This window comes from Nycticebus coucang, chromosome 4, assembly GCF_027406575.1.
Source record: "Nycticebus coucang isolate mNycCou1 chromosome 4, mNycCou1.pri, whole genome shotgun sequence".
Lineage (NCBI taxonomy): Eukaryota > Metazoa > Chordata > Mammalia > Primates > Lorisidae > Nycticebus > Nycticebus coucang.
Window position 1 is genome coordinate 19406611 of NC_069783.1, and position 12918 is coordinate 19419528.

Here is a 12918-nt window from a genome sequence, read left to right on the forward strand (position 1 = left end):
CAGGAAGGGGAGTTTCAAGTGTCAATGGGGCTCACAAAATCTACAGAAGACAATCCTCTGGTAAATTAAAAGTTGACTACATTAAGCAAAGAATTGCTGCTGTCTCTAATGGTTTTCAGCTTGAAAACACCAATCTGGGCTCAGTATCCTTAGTACAGTGGTTACGTCACCAGCCACATGCACCAAAGCTGGTGGGTTCCAACCCAGCCTGGGCCTGCTAAACAACAATGACAACTGCAACAAAATAAAGCCTGGTGTTGTGTTGGGCGCCTGTAGCCCCACTATTTGGGAGGCTGAGGCAAGAGAATTGCTTAAGCCCAAGAGTTTGAGGTTGCTGTGAACTGTGACGCCATGGCACTCTACTGAGGGCAATGTCTCAACAAAACAAAACAAAAGAAAACAAAAAAGAAAACACCAGTTCTGACTCAGCTTTGATACTACCAAATAAAAAGTTCATTAAACATTGGAAGTAGGTGGATAACTTCAAGAAACCCCCAAGAAGGAATTTCTGGAGTTTCCACTACACTTGAGAGGAATTTTCTGAACCATTTGAGCTAAAGAAAGTCTGGGTCATATAGCAGTAACCCAGATGCAGTGATGCCAGGTGACCACGAGATGGCGATGCTGCCTCACCAGAAGCCGGCCCGGCGGCTCAGGAAGGAACACAGGGTAACAGGCAAGGTCAGCTCTTTTGACCCTGGGGGGTCAGGTAAATAGGAAGCGGGTGGAGGTCTGGATTTCTGCACAAAGGTTAAAGTCAGCATTTCCTCACCCTCACATGCTTTGAATCAATGATTAGTCACTGATAAACAGGACAGTGATGTCTCATCTAAGTATCCACAGGCAAACAGAGTGACAGTCCCATACCTATCTCACCCCGGGCTGAGATTGGGGACAGGAAGAAGGGCAGGTAGACGAGGAGAGCTAAGAGCCCTTCGCAGTGGGCAGAGCTCAAAGAACCTGGGGTCAGAGCAGTGCAACCCACGTGCCATCCCAGCCCTGGAGGACCAGGGCCCCCAGGGAACAGGGCACAGAAGGATGGGGCTGGGCGACCCCCCTGACAGGTGGGGAAAGGTCTTACTTGAGCAGCCTGGGCTGACATTTTCCAGCACTTCGTCTTCTGTAAGAAAAGGAGAAAGCAAACTGAGTCTTCCCCGACGTCCCCGGGCCCGCCCGACCGTGCGGACGGCGGCACAGGGCTCCTCTCTCGGGGTGGAGGCAGGCTGTGCACAGCCCACGCGCGGCCCCTCCACGCCGGGTCTGGACCAGCCGCCAGCCCGTCCCGCCCCCGTCCCCGGACCCCGAAGACCCTGTGGCCGCTGCCCTCCGTGCGAGCCCGGCCGGTCCGTGCCCCCGCCCGCCGCACTCACGAGCCCGGGCGCCCGCGGCCAGGAGCAGCAGCAGCAGCAGCAGCGCCGGCGGCGGCGGCAGCGCGGGCCTCGGCGGGCTCATGGCCGAGCGGCGGTGGGCGGCGGGCTGGCCTCGGCCTCGCGCCCTCGGGTTGGCGAATCCTGGGGACCTGCACCCGGCGGAGCTCGTCCTGCAGGCCCGGTGGGAATGCACCGCCTGCGCCCGCGCCCCTTTTATAGGAGCCCGGCTGAAAGAGCGCCCAGAGTTGCAAAAGGTCCAAAGGGCGCATCTTGGGCCGGCCTGTTTGCTTTTCCACACAGGCCCCGCTCTGAGCCTTGAGGAGGCGCCGGGCTCACTTGGGACCGCCGCCCTCAGGGCCTTCCCGCTGGGGTCTCAGACCCGGGGCCTGGGTGGAGGGCGGGAGAAGCCTGCCCTGACCCGGGGGTGTGGTCAGGAAATGACCAGCCGCAGGAAAGCCAGGCCTGAGCAACGTCTCGGTTGAAACATTTCCCACGTTTTCTCTCCCATTTCGGTGGATTTGGGATTTGCATGGTCACCCCTAATGCTGATCAGTGTCCGTGGCTGTGGGCCATCCACATGGGATTCAGCCCAGCCAGAGAGAGGAGAAAGAGACGGGAGCCAGGGAGGTCTGGTGAGTGACCAGGCACTGGTCCCAGGCAAGGATGGCCACCTGGCCAGGCAGGAGCCAAGGGCCCAAGTCTTCAGGAAACCCCCGTGAGGCGCGGTCTGGAGACCCACCCTCCACCCACTCTGGGCCCACCCTCGTGAGCGAGGTCTGCCCTGGAAACTTGGGGGGAGGCTTTACCCGTCTGCACCTGCCCCTGCGTTTTCCCCAGTGGTGGTGGTGGTGGGGCAACGAGGGGAAGCAGAGCAGAGGCGTGGACACAGCATGTTCCCCCTAAACACTCCGGACCCTTTTCTAGGAATTGTTTCCTTTTCCTCTAGATGCTTTCCATTTCCCACAGGAAACTTGCCAGTGCTCTCTGCCTCTGCCTAGCTGTGGGAAATCAGGCCTAAGTTGGACATTCCTGTAGCACTCACGTCACTGAACCAGGATTGATCAGAAAGGGCCCCTGGTGTGAGGCACTGCGCTGCGGTGGACAGGTGTCTCCTCCTGGCTGTGTCCCCAACTCAAACCTGGTTGGGCAGACAAGATATACAGACAGGAAACTGCCAGTGAGCAATGTAGGTAGAATACCAAGGGCGCTGGCCGTGTGGGGTGCACCTGCGGGAGGGACACACAGTAAGGGGTGAGAACAGGAGGTGGGCAGCAGCAAGGAGACAGACCCACAGGGATGGCATGTGCACGGCACAGAAGTCAGGGTGTAGTTTCTGTTACTGTTCCTCAGTTTCGTCTGATCTGTGAGATATATCCAGATGTAATAACCTACTTGTGAAGTTGTTACATTTTCTGGTGGATGGCTGGTGGTTCCAGGAGAGTGATCACTGTGTATAAAGACCCCTGTTCTCTCAGATGAGATGTATAGAATGACCTTTTCCCTGTTTCCTGCACTTGGGCTTCCACACCACTCCTCACTTGGATATTGTTGTCTTCAACCAACAAACACCTGAGGGTGGTTCAACTCCTTCCAGGGATCAGTTGCTTTGCATCCACGGCATGTTAATATTGTTAAAGGTGGACGTTACAGAAGTCTCAACTCAAGGCTGGTCACACCTGTACCACTGAATCGCTAATGGTCTGAAAAAAGTAATTTTTCAGCCCCAGACTCCATTTCTCTAAGTATCTTATTTAAATTATTTTTAATGTGGATTGACTTTCCACAGGTCTTGCTGCTATTAGTATTTGAGGAAATGGTCCTGCTCCCCTGCACATTGTCTTTAAGAATGGGAAGAACATTTAGGGATAGAGAAGCCAAGCAGAGATGGCCAGCCCTAATCTCTAAGCACAAGTCCAGCTTTTTTCTGTTGGATGACAGATGAAGCCAGTCATCTCTATGGTCGACATCAATAGAGAACACTGTATCAACAAATTGAGAATCAAAATGGAATCTGGTAATTCGGAGGCGGGGAAAACTGTGGGATGCTTAGATGAGCCTGAACTGTCACCATCTCTAAAGGAGAAAATCTAGGACTAAACTGCTGCACTCGGCTTCCCGTTCTTTGCCCAGGGCCTTTGGCAAGTGTCCCTTGGCCTGGACGTCAGCCAGCAGTGCTTGTCCTTTGACAGGGTCTAGCATAGAAGTTCCACAGAGCAAATGTGGAAGTGTTGGGCTGACCTAAGTATGTAAGGATTAGGCAGAGATTTATCTTAAATTACAATAATCCACTTAGGCCCTTTGGCAAAAGTTGTTTGAAAAAATGTTATTTGGGACTATAGATATCACCCTTCATTCCTTTTCCTTGAAGTAGAGACACATCCTGGTGTCACACAGATTAATATCGGCTAGTCACTGTAACTTATCAGCTCACGAATGCAAAGTCCTGTCGGATGAACCATTGATCTGTATAATCACAGGGCTCTGGGTACCCATTAGAAAGCCACCTGACTGGTGGAATTTCAAGGAATTAGATAATGCTGAAATGTCCCAGTTAAAGTTTTTAAGAGCGAAACTTTCAAATTTGCCCATCTGCAGGTGACTAGAAGGATGGTAGTCAAGTTCAGGGTACCATGGAAGCTGTGAAAGGCTCCCAGTTGCTCCCAGCTGCCCAATGTTCTGAGTTCAAAGCAGTTCACTTCCTGAAGTAGGTGCTCAGAAAACCAGTGCTGACTCTGAATGAATGAATCTGTGCCATTCAGTGTGCCCCTCTGCTTCCTGTATGTTTATGAACAGTGACCATGATGCTACACAGTGTTTTTAGGGACATAAAGCAAGGACATATAATCTATACAAATTATATACAGCCATGCTGTTCCAAAAGCTAATTTGGCAAATAGGGACCAGCACTGACAATGATTAATTAGTCTATCTCTTTTCTGCCTATGACAGCATTATCATTACAAATGATGCCCAGAAGCTAGAAAGTAAACTTCAAGCTTGGTAGATGGAACCATGCCCAGTGTGGTCTGTATGTGCCAATGATAGAGTGTGAAAACACACACACACCACATGGGAAATGTCAAGGAAAAAATGGTGCATTTAGGTGGGAAATGGTTGTTTGGGCCAGTGCCACCAAGTATAGACATTATAGATGGATGATTAACCTCCTGTGAGGAAGCAAAAAGAAACTCTCCTCCTCCGTCATTCTGCAATCCGAGATAAGGTCACAATGTTGAGCAGCAGTCCCGGCAGGGACAGAGAAGTCAGCAGTCAGCAGGGTTCAAGACACAGTGAGGTTCTCCTGTGTGAGTTAGTCCTCTTCCGCCCCTGCACATCTTCTCTTTCCAGCCTCACCTACTGGGAAGAGCTTTTCTCTGGCACCAGTCCAAGAGAAAGGCTTCATGACTTCTGACTTTGATCCCCTGGCAGTCAGTTTCTAGGTAGCACAACAATCACAATGGGCCTTCGTACAAACCTGTATGGCAAGAACTGGGCATCATCCGCACATTGTCTCTCCCTGGCGAGCGCCATCTTTAAGCAAGGCAGGGTGTAATCAAGCAGGGAATTCTGGAGTTGTCATGTGACATGGTCTATGGGAGCCTGGTTTCTTTTGTACTCTTAGGAGCTGTTACGTATACATAAGTTTAAAGCTTAGTGTAGAATGCATGGTCAACTTGGAGCTGCATCAGAGCGGGCAGGATCTGTGAACTGGGATTGTGGGACAGTTTTTAAGACTCTAGATGTCAGTCCCTCGTCTGTGTAATGGGAAGACAGGACTAGATGACCTCTTAGGTCTGTTCCAGCTCTGACTACTTTGATTTTATGGAAATTTGGGGGCTTAAAAAATAATTGCATAAATATTCTGGGCTTGAGCCTCATAGCCACTAGGAGCTATGGCTGAGGATTCAGAATCATAGCGCAACCTGAAATTTTGGGTAGGCCACCGACCTCTCCAAAGACCTGCACTCACCCTGCCCAAGAAATAGAATCCTTCAACCACTGCAAATGGATTTCCAAATAGGGAGAGGCATACCCTCCTGGGGATGCTGGAAAACAGGGGATCACAACTCTCAGGAAGTTCCTCCTCATGTCTAGCTTTACGCTTCATCTTTCCTTAGCTATAACTTTGTGTTTCCTTTGAAAGGATTTTTGCTGGCTCTTGTTAGCTGCCATTTACTTTTTTTTTCTTTATATTCTCATAAGACTAAGGGCCAGAATACACTCCTTTAGGAAGACAGACTCCAGTCAGATGACAGACAGCTAGGTGGATAAACAAGCCTCACCATTCCCACAGGACCATCTATTCTCTTCAAGAATTTAGGGTACCCCTGAGCACTGTCCTCTGTGACCCTCTAGAAGGTGTAATTGTATATGTCCATCATGGCTAATAACCAGTATGTGTAAAGTGCTTGAGTGGTCCACGTAGTTAGACTGTGGTGCTCCAGTGGGGTTCTTAGAGGTTCTGGAGGGGGAGGTTTGATCTGACTCATGGATGAAATTGGATACCCAGAATTTGGGTAGCCGGAGACAGCAGCAATGCTGATAGAGCAATGGCAGGAAGCTGAGAACATGTCTGCTGTGCCTCGAAATCTATGAACCAGCCAAATGGAGTCCATGGAGAGGGCTGGGGAGGAGGCCGATGGGGAGATGGAGTTGGGGCTGGGGGGACACAGTTCCCCGTTCCCTGGGTCAGGGACAGAGCCCATGGGCTAACTAAATATAGTACACATGGCATTGAAACTGTAGATTGTATGGAGATCATGAGTACTGGGCTGAACTCTCCTTGTCTAGAGCTGTGGAGGGGATGTAGAAGTAGGAGCGTCTCAGACAGAAAGAGCATCTTAGACATCTAGACTAATATTCTCATTGTATAGTAGAGACACTGAGGCCTAAACAGCCTAAGGTGTTTTGTTTTTATTTTATATTATTCTTTTTTGTTCTCATGACAAGGTCAGAGGAAGGGCAAGAACTTGGGTCTCTAGTTTACAATCTGGGTTATTTGTTCTACTTTAATTGCACTGAATCCACTTGACTACAGAAAATTGCTTGAAGATTGCTTTGTAAAGATTCTTGGATGTCAGTGCATTCCCTTGTAATCTATTGCTCATTAAAAGTGAAACATTTAAGTGATTTTATTGTGGGTTTGTATTTAAAATTATTAATATTTATTTATTAATATATAGTAACATTAATATTAATATATAACTAATTTTATAGAATTAGTTACAGAAGTTCAGGGTCTCAAAGGGCCATGAGGTCACTGAATCCAACTCTTCTCTATCAATTGGAGAATATCTGGGCAACCACAGGTAGGCTGCCTAACTATACTGACTAATGCTCTAGTCAGTACAGCAATGAAGTGTCTCTAAAGGGAAGCATCTTCAGCCTGTCCACCTACAGATGGCCAGATAAAGCCTGCTTATGCATCGCAAAGCTTTTGGGGCCTATCTCAGGTCTCTGTACCCCGAGTCACAGGCCATCCCTTATAGAGAAAGCTGGGAACACTATTGACATTGAGCTGGAAGTTTTTCTGACACTGTCTTTACCTAGATCCTGAAGACCACATATTTACCAGATTGCCTAATGCTTTTATTGGTATGTCCTTCACTCTATATCGGCATGAGGAGGGCTCAGGCCGTCGCCAGAACCCAGCCTGCTTTGTTTCTTGGTCTCCAAAGCAGAAAGTGGGTGGAAACATGCTGGTTAGTGTTAGGGACTCCTTGTCTTTCTTTTTTTTAGTGATGCCCCTGGCTTTTAATAAAGTTATTTTAAAAAATACATAATGGTGGCCAGGCATGGTCTCTTGCGCCTATATTCCTAGCATTCTGGGAGGCCAAGGCGGGTGAATTGCCTGAGCTCATGAGTTCGAGACCAGCCTGAGCAAGAGTGAGATACCGTCTCTGAAAATAGCCAGGCTTTGTGGCAGGTGCCTGTAGTCTCAGCTACTCAGAAGGCTGAGGCAAGAGGATAGCTTGAGCCCAAGAATTTGAGGTTGCTGTGAGCTATGATGCCATAGCACTCTACTGAGGGAGACAAAGCGAGACTCTGAAAAAAAATATGGTTACTTTTAGGTGTTCTAACATTCACCATGGAAAGGCATTTCTTTTTTTAAAGAGCTTCATAGAGGTAAAATTCACATAGCATAGAATATGGTCATTTAAAGTGTACATTTCAATGTTTTTTTAGTATGTTTATAGAATTGTGAATATAATAATTAATTCACTGCAATCAACATTAGAATATTTTTACCACCCCCTCAAAGATATCTGTAACCAATTGGGCATCATCCCTTAAGCTCCCTAGTCCTTCGGCCCAAAGCAACCACTACGCTACTTTCTGTCTCTAGGGATTTCCCTCCTTTGTACATTTCATGTACATGGTATAGTACAATGTCTAGTCTTTTCTTACTGGCTTTTTTCACTTTGATAATATATTTTAAAGTCTACGTGTTAGAGCATTTTATTCCTTTTTATTACCAAATAATATTCTACTGTATGGGTACACCACATTTTATTTATATATTTATCAATTATTATACATTTATATTGTTTCTACTTAACAGCTATTATGAATGCTTCTAGGGAGATTTGTATTCAAGTTCACATTTGTGTTCAAGTTTTTCATGGACATACACTTTCATTTCTCTTCAGTATATAACTGCTGGGTCATTTGGTAATTCTTTGTAATCATTTGAGGGACTGCCAGATTGTTTTCCAAAGAGGCTCAATTATTTTATATTCCTACCAGCCGTGCATGAAGGCGCCAGTCCTCCCACATCCTTGCTAACACTTGTTACTATCTTCTCTTTTTGATGCTACTCACTCTCGGGCCTATGAAGTGGTTTCTCATGTGGTTTTGTTTTCCATTTCCATGATGGCTAATGATATACAGCATCTCTTTGTGTTCTCACTGGCACTTTGTGTATCTCCTTTGGAGAAATGTCTTCTCAAGTCCTTTATATTTTGAATTTTTCAATTGAGTTGTTTGGACCTTTTTTGGTTAAGTTGTTTATATATAGTTGTCTTTATATATTCTGATGTCCCTTATAAGATATAGGATTTGCAAATATTTTCTCTTATTCTTTGGGTTGTATTTTCACTTGTCTTTGAAGTAGGAAAGTTTTAATTTTGACAAAGTTCAATTTTGTTTTTCTCCTTTGTTACTTATCCTTGCCATGTCCTGTCTATGAAACCATTGCCTAAAGTAAGGGCAAGACAATTTATTCCTGTGTTTTCTTCTAGAAGGAGGTTTATAGTTTTAGGTCTTATGTTTAAGGCTATGACACATTTTGGGTTAATTTTTGTGTGTGGAAGATTTCTTTTGATCCTAGCTTTTAGAAATTTCTAGATTCTGTGAACCTGTAAGTGGCCCTCAGTGATCTCTTTTATTAATAGGGTGTGACTGTTCCCAGTGAGGATGACATCAGTCTTCTTGCTTAATGAGCAGGATCAGACCTTATCAGGACCTGCTCCTTCCTGGTGCTTTCCAAAGCTGTGACCAGTCACCTGGGACTGACAGCCACAGTCACTGAGAGGACAGTCCCTCAACCCCTGCCTTTTCAGAAGGAAAACCAGAGATGTTCTTGGTCTCGACAAGTGTGCTGTGCACCCAACACAGCTCAAAATGTTTTTACAAGGAAACATACAAAACTAGCAACAAAAATTGTTTTAAAAAGGATAAATTAATGTCTTTTATAGCAATTTGAATAGAAATGGAGACCATTCTCTTCAATTGGAAAGGCAAACACCTCACGTACTTGCTAACAAATTAGAACTTAACAAGCGAGCACACCTGTGCACAGAGGGAAGAAAAGGGCAGGGGGTGGGGGAGAGAGGAGAGGGGCAGAAATCTAGCTAATAGGTACACAAACACCATCGGGGGGGCTGGGCACATTTGTAGCTGTGAATGTAGCACTGCAAAAGATATCCATCTAACCAAAAACATTTGTAAAAAAACAAAGCAACATCACACACTTTAGGATAGTTGCTTTGGCTGTTAATGAGAAGAACCAGAGTTGGGAGAGGGAATGAGGAGTGAGATGGAGAATTAACAATCCAATAAACCAACAAAATAAGACAGGGCCCTTCTCACACCAGCGACAGCCATGTGCCAGACGCTGAAGAGAGCGAGTCTTCATCTCTCTGCTCCTGAGTGGCAACAGAGAAAAAGTCATATCATAGTAAATATTGTTTAAAACTCTAATATTTATCAACAGCAGGAATGGACAGATCACCTGATAGTTAACTTTCAGAAGTTATCTCATTTAATATTCAAAAGGAAAAGCCTGGAAAATGGGTATTTTTACCGTATTTGATCTTACAAATAAGGAAGCCAAGGCTAAGTTCTACAGAACCAACCCAATTCTATTGCCTTCATTCTCCAACCAGGGGCGCCCTGAAGGGGTCAAGGGTGAAGATGTAAGAAGATCACATGAGTGACACAAGATGGCACCTCAGTGACTTACGTGCACACACGAGTTACCTCCTATCTGTAGAAGTAAGCTGGTGTCTTATTAGCAAGACCTGAAATTACACACTGCTTTACCATTTGTAAAGGGCTTTGGCATCCATTATTTCTTTCATCCTAGTAATCCTGTGAGTATTATGTTATGTATCACAGACGAGGCACCTGAAGCTCCCTGGAGTTCAAAGCCTTTCCGGGATCACCTGGTGTATAAATAGCAAAGCCAGAACTCAAACTCAGGTGTTCTGACTTTATAGCCCATGCAGATGATCATCCACCATCCTGAATCTCAATAAGAAGATTAGGAAACCCTCAGCTCTTCATAGCATTTGTTAGAGAAATGAGGCAGGGCATTCTGAGCCTCAGCTGGCTCCCAGGAAGGACAGAGAGGCAAGAGCAAAATACTGTAGCCACCCACTGCCGGAGAAGGAGATGGGAATTAGAGGCATTTCCTGGGGTCTGCCCTTGATAATATCCAGATTTGTGATGCAATGTGCATGTGGAAAAGACATAAACATGAAAACACCTGTGGTTTCTGCTCTTTGGATGTGCTCTTGTAGTAAATGCTGTTATTGCAATTTTCCTTCTAAATGTCTGCATGTATTTTCCCTGAGTAGATAAACAGGAAGCTGGGCTCAGCCATCTCAGTTTTTTCCACATGGATCCTGGCCTTGTCTAATAATGGTCTATACCTGGCTAATCGTAATGGGCTAACAGCCTGGAATGTGAGATGCTGTGTCACATTCAGAAAACACCTCTACAATAAGTCCTAGGAAATGATGCGTCTGTCCTCTCTTTCTGGACCAACTTTGGCCCTGGAACCCTGTGAGGGACACTGGCAGCATTCTCCATTAGAGGCTAGCCCCTGGCAAAGCTGGAGGCCAAATATGCCAATAAATTTGGACACATCCAAAATAAAAGGGTAAATTGAGGCAGTTTATTAAAATCAGCCTATTTCTCTTGACTAGACACTTGGGTGGAAAGTGTTGATGGAAGCCTGAATTATCCAGGTAACTACTTCATGCTCACTTCATTAATAACCCAGCGTGGTTCCTTGTTGGAGTAGATGAGCTACTTGCTCCCTTACTGGTCTGATCAGAGGAGCCAGCGCCTTCTTGAAAGGAGGGGGACAGCCAGGTGGGAGGGTCAGATGACTCTGCTGGCTGCTGAGCCCAGCCCCCGGCGACTGTCCCCACCAGCAGGGCGTCGCTCTCCTGTCTGCCCCGCCTCCCTCCCTGCAGCGCTTCCCTCTCACCCTCCTCTCCCGCTTCCCTTCTTTCTCTGCAGGCACCAGACCTTGGCCCTGATCTCCACCCTCTGTGTGAAAGTCTGTCCTGCTCTTGCCCTCCTTCACGTTTTCTTTATCATCCTCACCACTTGGTGCCCCAATATCTCTGCATTAGTTTGTTTTCTGAGTTACCGTGTGGGCTTGCGGAATGTGCCCCACCGACTCCTGACATTGCCTGTGGGTTTATCTGTTCTGATTGCCATGACCAAGTCCCACAGACTGAGCAGCTTAGACAACAGAAATCTGTTTCCTCACAACTCTGGATTCTGGAAGTTCAAGGCCGAGGTATTGGCAGAATTGGTTTCTCTCGAGACTTCTCTCCTTGGCTTGTAGCTGACCCTCTTCCGCCGTGTGTTCACCCCCACCGTTTCTCCTTTGCATGTCTCCTCTCCTGGTAAGGACAAGTCACTCTGGATTAGAGCCCGTCCTAACCATCTCTTTTAACTTAATCACCTCCTTAAAGACCTTATTTCCAAATACACGTATAGTCACATTCTGAGGTCCTTGTGGTTAGCGTTTTGACATAGGCTTCATTTTGCTTGGTCAACCATGACAACATAGCACAGAAAAGTGCTGAAACAATAGAAATTGATTTTCCCACATTCCTTAAGGTTGGAAGTCTGAGATCAGCGTGAAGGCTTTCTTCCCGGCTTACAGACAGCTGCCTTCTCACTGTATCTTCACATGAAAGGAGGCGGGATGGGGAGAGAGCTGTCTGGTATCTGTTCTTATAAGGGAACTAATTTTGTCCTGAGGATCCCACCCTCATAACCTCATTTAAACCTAATCACCTTCCAAAGGCTCCATCTCCACATACCGTCCCATTGGGGTTAAGGCTTCTGCATATGAATTTGGGAGACACAGCAGAGCCCATAATAGCCCGAATGGGATACAAGCAGAAGTAGTCCTGTGGAGCTGCTTACAGTGGGCAGTGGTAGCTGGGTTTACCCAGGTCAATTGTCTTGAAATGCTTCCTGAAGCTTGGCTTCCCCACGGAAGGGTGTCTCCTGGGGTGGGTTTTGGTCATGGCTCATGCTGTGGGTCAGACATTGTTGGAGAAATGCCCCTGAATACACCCTCTAGCACATTTGATAATGCCCTCCGGTGGCCACACTGCCTTGAAATCCTGTGGCATTCATTCCAGGAGTAGCATAAATCTGAAAACCAACTGCCCTTGGGCACTAAGAAAGCCTGTCAACAGCAGCATAATAACCCTAGAAAAATAATAATAAAGGCTGTGACTTTTGCTCCTTAAGGGCTATTTTTCTCCAGGCAGAATAAACTCATCTCCTGGGGGATTAAAGACAGGCTTATATTTTCTGAAATGGAAATAATATCATGATTGCCTAAGTCGAAGTGAATTGTATTTTATTTTAATAATGAAAAAGTTTTAGAAAATGTTATTTGTAGTATGATACACACACAAAACAGAACAGTAGAAAAGAAAGACAGGCTCTCAGAGAACTATGGACTCCCATGCACCTTTGAGCCAGTAATTCTTTTAGATCAAGAGTCAATGAAGTCACCAACCTTGGCTTGACCAGGAAGGGCAGATCAATGCTTTAATATTGTTAATATAAAAGAAATCCTCCTTACAAGAGAAATAAGGTTATCTCTTGCAAGAATAAAATAGACTAAAAAAATCTGGAAATTATTAATAGAAAAAATTCATTTATGTGCAATATCAGGCTTCTTCAAGAAAGGGCTGGAAGAATATTTTTGGCTATTGGTTTATGAGGTTTATAAAGTAACACCATTTATATCAACCAGCCTGAAAAGAAAGGCATGGTAGTAGCA

General features: G+C 46.1%; 1 protein-coding gene across 2 annotated transcripts in view; it reads right to left on the reverse strand.

Moving 5' to 3' along the window:
* The window catches only part of APOB (apolipoprotein B), a 44232-nt gene extending 42669 nt beyond the window's left edge, over positions 1-1563 (reverse strand). Inside the window, exons 1-2 of one of the 2 annotated variants that reach the window (XM_053587406.1) lie at positions 1371-1563; positions 1082-1120 (exon numbers count right to left, since the gene is read on the reverse strand). In XM_053587406.1, the coding sequence (XP_053443381.1) occupies positions 1082-1120; positions 1371-1452 (121 nt within the window). In that variant the 5' untranslated portion in view covers positions 1453-1563. The remainder of the gene's footprint in view (positions 1-1081; positions 1121-1370) is intronic. The other variant, XM_053587405.1, reaches the window with a different exon arrangement.
* Positions 1564-12918: the final 11355 nt, after the last annotated feature.